The following is a 16647-nucleotide window of genomic DNA, read 5'->3' on the forward strand; positions in this document are numbered from 1 at the left end:
TTTCTCATCTGTGATGAGGAGGGTTAAAGGTGCCAAGCAGAGGACGGGAAAGTGTAAGAAGGGGCAGTACAGGTGCTGTGCAAGCTGGAGCTGGGTTCCATGCCATGGCTGTCAGGAGCAGGACAAGCAGAAGTCATGCACTGCGTGCCTGGTGCTGACAGTGGGTCACACATATCAGCATTGTGGGAACAGCCAGGAAAGGCTTCCTGGGGGAGGCAGAACTCTCCCAAGGACCATGGGCACAGGCACAGCACTTTACAGTCTGCCACTGAGGCCTCAGCACAGCCTGTGAGGTGAGCAGGTGTGGGGGCTGTCCCAGTGGACAGCACCAGCAAATGTGCCCTGCTCTGCCAGCTTCCAGCCTAGTGCTTTCCATTGCTGCCTCTCCGTCTCATCTGATGACCTGAGAAGTCACGTGCCCTGCCCTGAATGTGCAAGAACTTTCCAGCCACCTTTCTTCAAACTGAAGACTGGCCTGCCTTGATGGTGGCTCTTGTTGGGCAATGACCTGGGCCTCCCCGTGCCTTCTGCAGACGCAGCCTCTAAGGCGCCTGGCAAATCCTTAATCAGCCCTACCGTGAGGACTGTCCCTGTGGGTGGATTGTGAGCAGCATGGCTTTATTGAATGGAGATGGATTGTAGCCATTAACTCAAGTGGGTTTGAGAATTTCCAACACACTGGAAAACCCTGCTAGAGAAAAAAGGGTTCAGCCCTCACCCTCCAAGACCTGACAACCCAGAATTCAGAGATGCCTTTCGGGTTTGCATTGCTTTGTATGAGTTTCACAATGTGAAATTTTGGTGACATGTCCCTTTGCCCTGGGTTGGGGAGCAGGTCACTACTGTGGCCTTTAGCTTGGACCCTTCCTATCCAAGAGTGCCCTCAGGCTTTTAACAGGTCACTTGGTTACAGATGCTGCCCCCATATCTGGAAAAGAACTTGTGATGCATCAATGCCATTGCTAGTTGGAGAGGGCTGGCCTCATGTCCAGGGCTTTTCCAGACTGGAATCACCATTGCAAGCTGGGCTGTCTTGCCCGGCTCCCCATCTGCAATGTGGGGGTGGGACGTGGGAGTGGGATAGATGTGCTTGAAAACAGATGGTGATTAGAGCCAAGCCTCACTCCAGAGGTGTGGCTGGTGTCTGGGCAGTGAGCAGGCTTCTTGCTTGATGTCACCCCGCCTGGCCGCACACTTGGATTTCCTTGGTGTTAGTCTGAGCCTGTACTGTGCCCCTGGTCATCATCTTCCTGTCAAGTACATGAGCCACACGTGTCCTCGGCTTCATGGCCCCTGATATAGCTTCCCTTCTGTGCCATGTGTCCCAGCTCCCAGCTTCATCAAGAGCTATGTTGTTCTTTCAGTGGGGAAAGGTGGAAAATATGATCTGAACCTGATATGTGGCTCATGACACTGGTGGTGGAATCATTCTGGGGAAATTTTCTTCTCAGCCACAGTGGGACTTAATTCAGAATTATAAGTGTTGGCCCAAAGTATGAATCAGTCCGAGTCACTGCAACTTCTCCCCTCCCAACTGGGCTAACTACAGGCTTGGTGGGGAAGGCGTGGTCCACCTTCCTCTCTTCCTTTCTGGCCTTTCTCCTCCTCCCGCTTTACCCCCGGACTCGTGAAGGTTCCCACCCTCAGTGGGGAGGGAGAAGAAGCAAATGGGAACAGGAAGCCAGGAGAGGGTTTGGGGCAGATATTTCAAACTCTCAATTTCACGGGCTCTTGCTGATTCAGTGTAACACCCTCAAGCTCTCCTCAGCCCTTTGATGACCACTTTCTGGGTAAGGGTTGAAAAGTTACATATTGGTTTACTTGATACTTGGAGGGGAATTCTGCACATGGCCTGGCCCCTCTCTTTTGGAGTTTTACAGCTATTGTATCTGCTGACTCAGTGGAAACTTCTAATTTAACATCTTTTATGCCTGGATTAGAGCATATTAGAGCATTTTGTGCCTTGAGGCTTAGAGCATATAGAAGCCCTTTGAGGTGGGTATCACTGACCCTATTTTCAAGGTAAGGAAAGTGAGGAGGAACGCTGGCCAGCAGTGAGAGGCAAGGCCAGGACTTGAGTCCAGTCAGACCCAACCAGCAGCACCTCAGCCTTGTGTCCCCATCCCTGCCCAACCCACTGTCCTCTAAGTCATCCTAGCAGTCCCAGGCTTCCTCACAAGCAGTAGTGAAAAGTCGTGTCATGACAGAGCAAAACCATCCAGGTCCCATCCCTGCCTATGAGCAGGTGGGAAGGGCCGCACCAGCACTCTGGACTGCAGGCCTGTCCTGGGCTTGGGTATTTCCGTACCGGAGGCAGTGGGGAAGTCTGCTAGACGCGCTGGCTGCTGGTTTCTGGAGAGGAGATCTGCTCCTGCTCACAGAGCAGCACAGGGACTGGGTGTATGTGGGGAGACCGGGCCAAGGACCTGTGCTCCCTGAGGGAGGCAGGAGAGGGTGAGGCTCAGAACACAGCCAGTCCCTTGAGGCACCCCCCCTGTGCATGTGTGTCAACTGCCTTCTGGTCCTAAGCTGCTAGAAGCCTCCTGGGGGCTTCAAGTGTCTACAGGACAAAGGTCCCTGAAGCAGCAGTCATATGCCTAAGACTCTGAAGGTGGCTGTGGACGAAGGCCGGAGGCAGTGCACAGCGCTAGTGTCTGGTGCCATCCTAAGGAGTGGACCCTTGAGCTTGCAACTACATAATTTGCCTTCTTGCTTTCTCTTTTCAGGGAGCCCAAAAGGTGCAATGCTAACCCATGGGAACGTGGTGGCTGATTTCTCAGGCTTTCTGAAAGTGACAGAGGTGAATAAAGTAGACTCACTAATGCAGGTGCCTCTTGAGGACATCCTCAAACCTCAGAGGGTTTTTTTGCCCCGCCCCTATAACCTGGGCTACCCTTCACAGGCAGGAGTCTGTTCTTATTAAAGCAGCCCTCACTCCTGCAGATGCCTTAAATCCCAAACACTGAAACGACCTACACCTGACAAATATTTAGGTGATTTCTAAGAGTGCTAAGATCCCAGAAGGAAAAAAAATCTGTAAATCTGTTTTTGCATTTTGAACTTCAAAAACACCTGTGGTTTTGTTTGTACCTTTATTTAGAAAGTAATCTTTAATAAGTTGATTTTCAAGTAGGTCAGGGTTTAATTCAGTCGTTTTGTATTTAAGGACTACTAGAGTCTGAGAAACAACAGGAATTGCTAATTTATAAGGTTGTACTTAAAAAGGTAAATCTAAAATTAAAAAAGGTTGACCTGATGAAAAGCATGTTAGCATTTTATATCTGGCTAAGAAAGGAGGACCTTTTTCTACACATGGTGAGTATCCGGATGTCCTATGGTCTTATTAAAGAGCAAGGAAGGTACCTTTTTATGTATCTTAGGCTCTTTCCTACTGTGGAGAAAATCGCGACCCACGTCCCCAGCACGTGGCATTATGGAGCATATCACCCAAACAGGCCCATATTTTGGTAGAGCCCTGGTCAGGAGCCCTGAGCCAGGTTCCCAGTCTTGTCCAAACTTGTCCAAAAGTGAGCCCAGGAGAATGCCAGTGTCTGCAGAGGGCAGAGCAGGGCATCCAGAAAAGGAGAGCTCCTGAAGGTACGGCCCGTCCTTGGGCTCAGGCCTTGTGCAGGCCCCCTGGCCCAGCCCCATCTCTGAGGTTAGTCTATCTGTGACATCTGGGCTGGAGGACACAGCAGGGCTCCCTCTCAGCCTTCCCCTTTAAGGTCCCATTTCCAGGCCATGGCGTGTGAGGCCTGACTCAGCCCTCTGTTTGGGGCTTGGCCTGCCCCCTCCTTTGTCCAAGGAGGTTGGTATAGAGCTAGGGTTTTCTGGGCCCCTTTCTCTGGAAGGACTAGAAAGTGCTGACAAGCTGAGACCTCTGAATTGCTGTGCAGGTGGCCCAGGGAGACTGGTGCAATGGGGCCTGGGGCAGCTCCTGCAGCTGGGGGAGAGAGGGAGAGCCCCTTCCTGTGGTACCGGCCAGAATGAGCGCGAGTGAGGTGCAGGCCCTCCCCCAGAGGAGACTTCCCTGCGGAGCGCGGCTCTGCGGTTTATGTGTGCTTCATGTGGCTCTTTGCTTCTGCAGATAACCTAGACCCACTGGCGCTGCGACCTAACCCTCCGCTTCCTCGCTGCCGTCTCTCTCTCTCTCTCCTTCACCTTCTCTCTCTCTCTCTCTCTCTCTCTTTCTCTCACTCCTCTCTCCCTCTCTTTCCTTTGCTTCTCTCTCCCTCTCCTTCTCTCTTTCACTCTCATTTTTTTCTCTCTCATCTCATCTCTTTCTCTGTGCCCCCACTTCTTCATCCCCTCCCCATCTTCCTGTTTGCCCCTTCAGGACCATTTTCTCTTTGTTGTTTTATGCCTCTCTCGTTGTCTTCCTGTCAGTGTTTCTCTCCTTTCTGTCTCCCATGCCCGTCACCTGCAGAAAGTGATCTTTCCGAGACAGGACGATGTGCTCATCTCCTTCCTGCCTTTGGCTCACATGTTTGAGAGAGTGATCCAGGTAAGACGCCCACCTGACTGACCGGGCCTTGCCTGGGCTCCTTCTCTTTTCTTGCAGAGTCAGTGGGCTCCTACTTGTGCGGATGTGCACATTTCCTATTTGCCTTTAGCTCATATGTTTGAGCGAATGGTGCAGGTAAGGCCCTGGCTTCAGGGAGGCACAGCCCAGAACCCAGAACCCTAGCAAGGTGTCACTTGTCACCAGTGCCAGGAAGTAGAACTAAACTGCCCTGTCTTCAGAAGGTACTACAGGGGTCAGAGGACCTGGGCCACCCCACCTGTCCCTCCTGGGAGCATTGCTTCAGGGATGACCCCAGGCCTGCCCTGTCTTCTCTATGGACATGCCTGGGCTGAGAGAGGCCCCAGCTGATGGCATCAGCTCAGGGAGCACCACAGCTTTAAGAAGTGCTTTACCTTTCAAACTCTGTGCAGTATGGCCCCGTTTATGGCCAAAACACTTATATTCTCACAAACTCCTAGAAAAGAAAACAAGACAGTGAAGTTGAGCAGTCAAACTGTCATGACCCTCAGGCTGTAGATGCGACCAGTGTTATGATTGGCCCTGAGACAGGCCTTGTGGGGAGTAGGGGATGGAGGTGAGGTCCATATGGTGTTACGGGAACATTCTCTACCTGTGTCACTCAAGGGACCAGCCTGTGAATAACTGTCTTCTAAGCCTGTCCCATCTTGCCTTAGGGGAGCTATGGCATACTAAGGCATGCTCTCCAGACCTAGATTAGAGTACCAGCAACACTGTGAACTAGTTTTGTAACCAGGCAGGTCCCTGTACCTCTCTGAGCTTTGCATCCCTCATCTATAGAATGGAGATATAAAATACTGTCTCCCTTATAGGGTTGCTGTGAGCATTAAATCAAACATGCATTAGGCCCCTGACTACTCCTAGTCCCATTATCAACCAGCAGGCTGCCCCTTGGCTTCCTATCAAACATTAGCAGCGTGTCCACAGGCACTGCACCCCCTTCCAGCATTGCTGAGGTGCCCCTGGACCTGGAGCAGACCCGTTCCCAGCGTGTGGTACAGCTCAGAGACCTGAGTCTCCAGGGAAGCTCTTGTCCAGGGTTTGGTAGTGAGCAAGAGAGGCAGGCACAATGGGACTGCTGCTCTGTGGCATCTCCAGAGGCTCTGATTCCACTCCATCTCCTACTTCTTCCCATGCCTGAGTGGGATTTAGTGTGAAAGTGGTGAGCAAGGGAGGGAAGGTGGCACCTCAGATAGTATTCAGTGTCTCGTGGCAGCAGCCAGAGCTGGGGTGGTGGTCATGGGCGCCCTCCTTGTAGGGCAGAACTGTGGAGAGCTCTACTACAGCCAGGAGGGACCTCCCTGAGGGGCTCCTCCCTTCCTGTCCTCCCCTCCAGTCTGTTGTCTACTGCCACGGAGGGCGTGTTGGCTTCTTCCAGGGAGACATCCGTCTCCTCTCGGATGACATGAAGGCTCTACACCCCACCATCTTCCCTGTGGTCCCGCGACTGCTGAACCGGATGTATGACAAGGTGAGTCCCGCAGGAAGTCTCTGGCCAGGCTGAGGGCTAGCTATAAGTATGTATGGGCAGGTCTGGAGCCCCAGGCAGGCTTTCCATGCCTCTGCCCCCGGGTCGTGGAAATGGCCTCTTGTATTCTCTCTCACCACTTTCTTCCTATTTTCCAAAACCCTTGTGGGGGAGATATTTTTCAGGAATTTCTAGCCCACGACATGCTCAGACTGGGCGACTGGCTGGATGTCACACATTCATTGACCTGCAGGGGCAAAATGTAGTGTGGCTTTTCTGTTGGCCAGTCTGGGTCTTCTTTTGGGGGAGTATGTGTAGAGGTGGGACATGCATGCCCAACAGCTATTTCCAACTTCTGCTCCTCAGATCTTCAGCCAGGCAGACACCCCATTAAAGCGCTGGCTGCTGGAGTTTGCAGCAAGGCGTAAACAGGCTGAGGTCCGGAGTGGAATCATCAGAAATGATAGTATCTGGGATGAGCTATTCTTTAATAAGATTCAGGTAAGAGAATGAACAAGTGATTATGGAGTGCCACTCAAGTGTCCAACAGATGGCCTTACAGAAGAAGTAGAGGAGTTCATCCCAGTGGCCTATAATCTTATAAAATAATAACTCATTTAGTCATGAAATCATAGCTTAAGCTACCATTGAAATCTTAAAGGCTTCATTTTTGTTATTTGAAGATGTATTATATTTGCCAAGAGGCAACCAGCAAGAGAGACTCCTGGAAAGTAGGTCCCTTGACTTCCATAGTCATTGGGGCAACTTTGCCTTGTGTGGTCAGGTCCACCAAGGAGTCACTAGGGCCTGAGGTTCTCTTGGCCCTTTTTTGTGGCCCTGGCCGTGGTGGCTTCAATCAGCATTAGGTTCTAGACAGGTGGCCAAGAATCTTCCTTTGCCTTCCTGTGTCCTGTCCCTTCAGCCTCTCCCAAACCAGGCTGATCATGAATGACTCATTTCTGGATCCTCACTAAAGTCTGCAAGTTCTGCATTGCCCAAGGAATTTGTAGTTAATTGATAGTATTACTCATTTTTTCTTACTATATTTTTAGCTATGAAATTAATATTTAAACTCTCTTGGCTCAACTTACAGAAATGATATATTTAAAGAATTCTTTGTTCTCTGCAATGCATAGTAAATAGAGTGGATTGTGGTATTGATTTATAAATGAGAAAAGGCGAGGCCATTAAAGTGGAAGAGGGAGGGAATTGCCCTAAGTAATTGCTTTTGGATGCTTGCAAATGATGGGAGAGTGAGGGAACAGCTGTGTATTTGAAGGAAAGTAGAACTGAATTATAGAATGCCACATAGATTAATGGCAGTTATCTGAAAAGCATAAAATAATTGGCCATATTGTGGGTTGAGTTCCACAGCTGACTAGGTTGGTTCATTTTGAAGGAGAAGGGACTTCCTTCCCTCATGTTGTGCAGCCTCAGGCCTTCTCTTGATCCCTACCCTACGGTCCATGTAGGGCACAAATGTTGAATGTTGACCTTGGTTGAGGCCCAGATGGGCTAGACACCACCACCAGCAGCACAGACTTGAGCAGGTTCTTCTCTGTCCCCACAGGCAAGCCTTGGTGGCTGTGTACGGATGATTGTGACTGGAGCGGCCCCTGCATCACCAGCAGTGCTGGGGTTCCTCCGGGCGGCACTGGGATGCCAGGTATTTATTACCTGTGTGTAGCCTCCTTGAAGGGCAATGAGATATGTATTAGGACAGGGCTAGAAACCCGTGATTTTAATGGGATCAAAGCTCAGTTTCTCTGAGGATGAATAAATCCTGGTGCCAGTGAAAGCCAGGATGACCTTTCGATATCCTGGAAAGCCAGGTGGATCCCTTCTGGGAAAAGCAGTCTGAGAAACTCTGAGATACAGTTTCTGTGTGCTGGAGAGCCTGCCCCACACCTGTACCAGCATCCCTGCCTTCGTCAGCCTGTAGAACGTCACCCAGCCCAGAAAAGGAGCCCAGGGAGGGGATGAAGAAAGTCCATTTGTGTTTTGTCATTTGATTCAATAGGTTTTGTCATCTCTAAAATCTCCATTCCTTCATTTACCTACTCAATTAATATTTATTAAGTTTCTACATAAGCAGAGTATAGTAACATGGCTGTGAATGATGGGTATTAGGTAAAGTAGGCTCATCTATATCATCTATATGCATGCTTAAAACTTTATACTTTCAAAGCCACTGGCCCCTTTTTCTACCCCAGCAGGCTTGACCACCTCTAAGGCAGACTCTCGTGAAGCTCTGGAGGGCAATATCTTAGAGAGGCAAAATAAACCATACCATTTATTTTAAAGTATTTGTCTTTAATACATAGTATCCAAGTGAAAAATAGAGTCAGTAATTGAAAATAGGTCAAAAATCTTGACACCAAACCATGTAACCTTATCTACTAAGTGTGGTAAAAGTAGCAGTTCTCCCAAGCAAAGTCGCCATACCTGTTATCTGTGTTCAGCTTCACCTGGAGCAATTCCCCTCCCACCATGCCCAGCATGGAACAGCCAAATGTTGGGCAGGAGCTTAGCTGGCTGAAGAGGGCAGCCAGCCAGCTGCAAGATGGTATGTGCCTACAGTGTGGTTTCTATGTTTTGCTTAAAGGTTTATGAAGGTTATGGACAGACTGAGTGCACAGCTGGATGTACCTTTACTACACCTGGAGACTGGACCTCAGGTAGGATAGACCAGAGATGTGGGAATGGTTCACCAGGCCCTGCTGAGTTAAAACAGCTGCAGAACTTTCTCATGGAAAGTAAATTTGCAAGGGCACTTCTGAAAAACAACAGGAACAGAGCAGCACTGATGGTGGTTATGTTTAGATTGTAGCATATGGATCTGTTGTTCTCTGTGCCATGTATTTTTTTATTTTCCTACCTTTTTTTCATATTCCAATTTCTTTTATAGATAAAAAGAAGTTATATTAAACACACACACACACCACACACACACACACACACACACACACACACACACACACTAGATCACAACATATAACTCCAGGTGGAAAATGATTATATCAGTAAATACCAGAAAATTAGATTTCATAGATTCTAAATACCACAGAACCTTGCTTATAGCTATTTTAGAATAACTTATAGTTATTTAGAATAACAGGAAGCAGGCTATGGTTTGGATATGATCAAGGAAGAAGAGGCAACTTCCTAGTGGCCAGAGCACTATTTCTTAAAGGGCTATTTCTGAAGCCCTTTGGGAACGACAGTCTTCTATGACGTTAGTGTCTGGAAGACAGTGGCAGCCTCAGGAAGGAGCAGCTCCTGTCTACTCCCTCATTCGGAAAACTTACCTTTCAGGGAAAGGAGGAAGCAGCAAGTAACTCCTGCATTGTCCATCACAGATTTAGACCAGATACTGGAAGAGTCTGCAAACCATTCAGTGAAAGACTCCTTTAGAGCACCAGCTTGCTGTGTGAGCCCAGGGCCACTCTCAGGATACAGTTTGCTCACCTGCAAACTAGAAAACTTGGGATAATGTGCTGCACAGGAAATATGCCCAGCACTGCAGTCCTGCTCCCAGGATACTGGGAGGTAGTCAGAAGAAACATGATCCGTGGATTCTAAATTGAATCATATTTGGCCAAGTCAAGTACAGAAGCATTATTTTTTCTGAGTTTTAGTTTTTAAACTCTAGCTGAATAAAGCCTTTGGTATATGAATTCTTTGATCTTTCTATTACTGGCAAATCTACTACAAGGACTTTCTTCTAAGGTCCCGGCTCACTAACATTTTTCTTGTTGCTGCCATCATATTTTTTAATACTCTCCTTTATCCCCTTCCTTTTGGACACTTTCTTCCCTCTTATGTCATTCTCTACATTTTTCTATGTAGCACTTTTTATGTTTTGCCTTTCTTTTCCATCCTTCCTTAAAAAATTGCAGAGGCTATTATTGAGTATGAGAAGATAGGTATCTTTGTATAAACTATGAAAGAGTTTTCAACCCCTTATTTAAACTGTCTTTTTTTTCAATTTTTTTATGTATTGATTTTTTTTTAATTTTAAATTTATTAGGTCAACCCCTTATTTAAAAGAGAAACCAAAGTGCCACTGCCTCATTTTTTAATCTCCAAGGCTCTGTTGCTCACATTTCTTTTAGGACCTTGGTCAGCACCTGATTAAAAACTCTCCACCTTGCCAGTGAATTCTGTAACAACCATGAAAAAATTACTAGAAAATGACTTCAGTGTAGTTTCATGGTTGGCCTGGTATGTAAGACCAAAATTTGAAGTCTTATCTTTCAGGGGCGAGTTACCTCTTTCTGTTTTTCGTTCCTTTATTACTCGAAGTGTAATGTGTGGTTCAGAAGCAATGTCATCACCTGGGTGCCTGTGAGAGGTGCAGGATCTCAGGGCTCATCCCCGACCTACTGAGTCAGAATCTGCATCTTAACAAGATTTCTAGATAATTACTGTGCCCATTAATCAACAGTCTGGTGATGGCAGGAAAAGCAATGATGACTATACTTTATGAACACCAAACTAAGACGTGCAATTTGACACTTTTAAGGTGGGCATGATTGTAAAAAATTCTGTCCATGCGGTTGGTGTGGGTACCAGTCCCACCACAGACCTGTGCAGGTGGGTGCCAGGCCTGGTGTGCCTGCCCAGCTCTTTAAGAATCAGTGTAAATCTAAGGCCCACAGAGGCTGGCCTCTCCTTCCTTCAGGACCTTGTTTTATATTTACCACTGATCTTTGACAAATGCCCCTCTACAGGTGTGATGCTTTTCATTCATAATTCCTTACCTTGATCACTTGGGGCGGGGGTTTACATGCAATGGGCACCTTCACTGCTGGCATTGATCTCAACTCTGACCAGTGCCATATTGCTCTGTTGTTCTAGGGCATGTAGGGGCACCTCTGCCCTGCAATCACATCAAGCTCATTGATGTTGAGGAACTGAGCTACTGGACAAGCAAAGGAGAGGGAGAGGTAAATGTCAACATTTATCCATTCATGTCTGTAGATGCTACATGTAGTGAGTAAAGTCACTTTGAATTACTGATTAATTTGACTCAAACAAATTCAGTATTTCCTCACCTTTTTATGAAACAAGGCTGGGGCTGGGACTGAGTTGGTCTAAATCAAGATTCAGAACTTCTAAGCTTTTAAAAAATATTTTTATTGATTTTAGAAAGAGAAAGTGGAAAGATGAGAGAGAGAAACATCAATTTGTTCCACTTATCTATGCATTTATTAGTTGATTCTCGAATGCGCCCTGACCAGGAATCGAACCCACAACGTTGGTGCATCAGGATGACACTCTAACCAACTGAGCTATCTGGCCAGAGCTCCCAAACTTTTCTTAGAATCCCATTTTTAGCCCTGGCTGGTTGGCTCAGCGGTAGAGCGTTGGCCAGGCATGTGGAAGTCCCGGGTTCAATTCCCGGCCAGGGCACACAGGAGAAGCGCCCATCTGCTTCTCCACCCTTCACCCTCTCCTTTCTCTCTATCTCTCTCTTCCTCTCCCACAGCCAAGGCTCCATTAGAGCAAAGTTGGCCCGGGTGCTGAGGATGGCTCTGATTGCAGTGGAGCAACATCCCAGAGGGACCGAGCATTGCCTCCTGGTCGGGCACATGCGGGAGTCTGTCTGTCTGCCTCCCCCTTGCTTCTCACTTCGAAAAAATAAAAATTAAAAATCCCATTTTTTTCCCTAAGTAGCATGGCCTGCTGCTGCGGATCTGTCCCAGCAGAAACATGACCATTTGCAAATAGGCCAGATGGGGTGGACAGAGCTGGCTGGTACTCATTCATTCCATGGGAGTGGGTGAAAAGCTGACTGGCTGCCTGTCATGAAGGAGGGTGCTGAGGCAATCTGGTAGAAGCTTTATCTGATGTGACCCCATCCATTGTCACAAAGCAGCATATGCCACAGGCCAGGGGGCTCCTGAGGAGAGAGCTGGTGGAGGGAGGCCTCAGGTGACCAGAGCAGAGAGATAACATGGAGAGGATGCTGCCTGAGAGAAGGTGGGAGACAGCTTGGACTGTCCTATTTTGTCATCACTGCCATTTCCACGGGGATTTCTGGAGGAATAGAGTACATTATTCACATGTGCCTTTTGACAACCACACATCAGGAATCCTTCTGCTGTGGGCTGAGAGAAACTGGTATTTGTCCCTACAGATCTGTGTGAGAGGACCAAATGTGTTCAAAGGTTACTTGAAAGATCCAGACAAGACAAAGGAGGCCCTGGACAGTGATGGCTGGCTCCACACTGGAGACATTGGGCGGTGGCTGCCGGTGTGTATGTTTGGAACCCTGGAGCTCCAAACATCTGGGTGGTGGGTATAAATCTGCTCCACTCTGAGGCAGGGGTCTTCTCCACATCCTGCCTGACCACCACTGGGGATTGAGAAATTCTTCTTTATTTTGCCCCTAGAGCTTCTTCCTCCATCCTCAGGAGGCAGGTGGTAAGGATCTATAAAGATAGGGAGGGTAGAGCTGGAGTGTGGGACCCACTCCCTCCCCTTAATGGTTTCCAGAGACCTGACAGTGCTGTGGAATCTGATGGGTGGATTACGAAGAGCAGGAGTTCATAGCCCTCGGAGGTCTGAGAAAGGCAGGGCCTGGGAGCTCTGGTGCCGGCCCAAGCTGAGAGGTGGCATCGCACAGCAGGAAAACTTGGAGCTGGGCCAGTAGATGGCCAGGTTCCTTTGCTCTGATCAGTGGCTTACATGGCCATGAGCAAAGCCTCATCCCTCTCTGGACTCTGTAGTAACTCACCTATAGAATAAGAGTGTGTGGCTACGTGAAATTCTTTGGCTGTGGCCCCCAACTTTTAGCCCTAATCAGGTGTTGAGCCTCATTAATACCACTGCTTACCTGTGCAGTTACTGTTGTGAGGAATAAATGAGATTATACCTCAGCACAGTGCCTGCATGTAGGTGGTGCTAAGATGAAAGCTGTGTGCAGAAAAAGGCCCTGCTCTGAAACCGAGGGCCCTTGCCTAACGCCGCCACCCCAGAAACCTCTCCTGTGCCTCCAGGAAGGTGCTAAGGTTTGGGGTGGGTGTTCTGAGATGCTGAGTTTATTGGTCATGTGAGTGGTGTTGAGCCCTCTCCAGGGCTGGTGAGCTATTTGCCCCTCCTTGGATCTGTGTGCTCCTCTTTGAGAAATGCTCCTTCTTGCAGCAGACCAGGATGTGTCCTTGGTGTGTGCTGTGGTCAGGGACTTTGCTCGGGGAGCAACACATCTTGAGACAGTTCCCAACTTAGTGTGATGGGCGTGCATGGAGGGCCACACTCACCTGGGGCAAGGCAGAGGACAGGTGTCTACTGGGTTTGTGTCTCAGGATGGGAGTCATGCCCTAAGTGAGAGGAGACGGGGGAAGGCGGGCAGGAGTAATAGCACATGCTGAGTGGAGAGACACTAGAGGTGTGAAGCAGGCAGTCCTAACTGAGGGCCCACAGGTACGGAGGAGGCAGGTTGGAGAAGTCAAGTGAGGCTCAGCGACTGACAGAGGGAAGACTGTCCCATCAGCTAAGGATGCTTAGGCGTCAGGTCCTCTCACTTACATAAGCCCCTTCCAAGGCTCTGTACTTCATTTTATATTATTTTTCTTAAAGAAGACCCTCAAAATTAGAAAAAACTTAAAACCCCACAAAGCCATGGCTCTGCCACTGATGCCGCTTGACTTAGCTGAAACCACCTGCCTTTTGCAGGGCATTGTGAGAAGCAAGCAAATTAATTCACATAAAGTACCTAGTGTTGTGTTTGAACTCAAAGCCCAAGACAGCAGGCAGGCAGTCTGTGGAGTCAGTTTATTAAAATTATTGTTTTAAAATAGTATTAGATAACTAGTTCAAGGAAAAAGTGTAAGCTTCCAATCCAGAAAGACCTCATGCAAATTCTAGTTCCCCTACTTCCTAGCTGTGTGGCTTGGGAGGAGTTAAGTAACCTCTCTGATCTTCCCTCTATTCATCTCTGCAATGGAGGTGATGATACCCAGCTCATGGGTGCTATGAATACCAAGGAAGCAGTATAGGGAAGTAGGGAAAGTATGTGATGTCCAGCCTGGGTTTTGAGCAAAACAGCCTGCTGGTTTTTCTCTTCTGGAGAGATTGCTCTGGTTCTGGTGGATCGAAAGATGGAGCAGGAGCAGAGTGTATACCAAGGTCCGGTTAGGAAATGGTTTTTTTTGTTTGTTTGGTTTTGGTTTTAGTGCATGCAAGAGAAGGGGAGAGAGATGAGAAGCATCTACTTATAGTTGCAGCACTTTAATTGTTCATTGATTGCTTCTCATATGTGCCTTGATCAGGGGGGCTCCAGCTGAGCCAGTGACCCCTTGCTCAAACCAGTGACCTTGAGTTTCAAGCCAGCAACCTTGGGCTCAAGCCAGCGACTATAGGGTCCTGTCTGTGAGCCCACACTCAAGCTGGCAAACCTGCATTCAAGCCGGATGAGCTTGTGCTCAGGCTGGTGACATTGGGTTTTTGAACCTGGGTCCTCGGCATCCCAGGCTGACACTATCCACTGCACCACCGCCTGGTCAGGCAAGGAAGTGGTTTTGACAGAGAGAGATTTGTGAGTGAGGATGGCTGAGTCTGACTGCTAGAAGTCCCTGGAGAGGCAAATGACACTGCCATCTCCAGTGTATGGGGCTTGGAGATGGGGACAGATGTGAGGAGGATGGTGATGAGCTTCCTTTGAGGACATGTGGCATCTGCAAACAGCCTGTTGTCTGAAACATTCTGAAGATAGGCAAGTTGTGAGTCTGACATTGAGTGAAGAGGTCTGTCTGGCTGGAAGCTCAAACAGACATGGGAGTGGCCAGTGAAGAGATAAATGGCAGTTACCTCAAGGAGTATTGTCAGTGAGGTGAGGAATGTAGCATTCAAGGGTTGAGCCAAGGAGAGAAACCCACTTAGGAAACCCAATAAATGTGGAAGGGAGGCAGGGAGGTGAGTGGGGGTCCTGGAGGCCAGGAGCCCAAACACTCACTGCACAAGGGGTGGCCTGCCTGCTGCAGAATTCCTGGCCATCTGGCTCATCATGTGGGAGTCCCTGGGGGCCTGCCAGAGCTATGCTATGTGCTGGGGATGGAGAGGCCGCTCTTTGGGGTTGGGGCAGTAGGTGGGCGAGAGACCTGAGCTTGGCTTAAGGGAGCAAATCTGCAGATGTTATGAGAAGAGGGACAGCTGGTGCAAGGGTCTGGGCCAGAGAGCCCTGGTGGGAAGGCAGGTGGGCCTTTAGTGGAGGAGGGTGGCAGGTGTGGGAGGGGCTGCAACGGAGGGGGTAGACGCTGAGGGTGAAGGACAGTGGGCGCTCAGGGAGCCATCAACCTGTGGTGCGCAGTGGCTGTGTAAGAGCAGAGAGGTCACACAGAGGAGCAGATCTGGGTCAAGTCTTCAGGATGAGACAGGACAGGAGGGAGGGACTATGGCACTAAGGGGTGAGGGGTTCAGGCTCAGGGGATGCCATCTTTTTATGAAGCTGTTTGTCCAACTCCACAGGCAGGAACTCTTAAAATTATTGATCGGAAGAAGCACATATTTAAACTTGCTCAGGGAGAATACATTGCACCTGAGAAGATTGAGAACATCTATAGCCGGAGTGAGCCTGTGGCACAAACCTATGTCCATGGGGACAGCTTACAGGTGAGCCTCCTGGGCTTCAGTCCCCCACAAGTGCTGAGTCTGCTGAGAAACCTAGAGTTATCTCAGAATGCTTTCCTAAGTATTTTGTATCTGATTAAAGGGGTAAACATTAATTTCTAATCAAACACCGGTATTTCCCTACACATTAGATTATGAGAGAAAAGTCCTTTTGAAAGGAGACATCTTAATTGATTAGGGTTCGATAAATTGTAGTTAGGTAATAAGTTTCTTGAAATAATGGTAGTAATGGACACTCCCACCACTTTAACTTTGTGTGTGTATGTTTAAATAATTTTTTATTTTATTTTATTTTTTTAAAGATTTTATTTACTAATATTAGAGAAAGGATAGATAGAAAGGCAGAGTAAGGAATGGGAAGCATCAACTGATAGTAGTTGCTTCTCATATGTGCCTTGACCAAGCAAGTTGGGGGTTCTGAACTGGTGACCTCGGTGTTCCAGGTCAACACTTTATCCACTGTGCCATTACACGTCAAGCGATTTTTTATTTTTCATTGATACTTGACATACAATATTAAACTAGTTTCAATTGTACAAGCCAGTGATTTGATATTTACATAACTTACAAACTGATTACTCCAGTAAGTCTAGTACCCATCGGACACCATACATAGTTATTACAATATTTTTTACTATATTCCCTGTTCTGTACCCACTATGTTTACCTAATGCTATACCTACTTCCAAGAGGCAGTTTGAAGTAAGATACTGAAGCAAGATTCAGGGTTCTGCTGTTTTGATTTTGAAATATGCACATATACAGATAAATAGATCAGAATTGCAAAAATGGCACTGATGATGATATAGCTTAATAGATTAAGCTAATATGTTCATGAATATGGTTTTGGATGAAATTATTTGGAGAGAATTGATTTTTATTCTGCTTTCAACATCATTTAGATTTAAAGTCAGAAAGATCACTGTGAATATAGTCTTCATATTCATTTGATGTCTGTAATTAAAATTATGAATTATTTTTAATAATTTAATGAACTATATTA

At 47.8% G+C, this 16647-nt stretch overlaps 1 protein-coding gene across 5 annotated transcripts in view; it reads left to right on the forward strand.

Annotated features, from left to right (window-relative positions):
* The window catches only part of ACSL6 (acyl-CoA synthetase long chain family member 6), a 58905-nt gene that overhangs the window by 27150 nt on the left and 15108 nt on the right, over positions 1-16647 (forward strand). For 3 of the 5 annotated variants that reach the window (XM_066344517.1, XM_066344521.1, XM_066344522.1), the window contains exons 10-18: positions 2727-2800; positions 4427-4504; positions 5880-6014; positions 6378-6512; positions 7582-7677; positions 8617-8689; positions 10872-10960; positions 12154-12270; positions 15483-15626. In XM_066344517.1, coding sequence (XP_066200614.1) covers positions 2727-2800; positions 4427-4504; positions 5880-6014; positions 6378-6512; positions 7582-7677; positions 8617-8689; positions 10872-10960; positions 12154-12270; positions 15483-15626 — 941 coding nt within the window. Of the gene's footprint in view, positions 1-2726; positions 2801-4426; positions 4505-4561; positions 4640-5879; positions 6015-6377; positions 6513-7581; positions 7678-8616; positions 8690-10871; positions 10961-12153; positions 12271-15482; positions 15627-16647 lie in introns of all 5 variants that reach the window. The other 2 variants (XM_066344518.1, XM_066344520.1) reach the window with 2 other exon arrangements.

This window comes from Saccopteryx leptura, chromosome 6 (assembly GCF_036850995.1).
Source record: "Saccopteryx leptura isolate mSacLep1 chromosome 6, mSacLep1_pri_phased_curated, whole genome shotgun sequence".
Classification (NCBI taxonomy): Eukaryota; Metazoa; Chordata; class Mammalia; order Chiroptera; family Emballonuridae; genus Saccopteryx; species Saccopteryx leptura.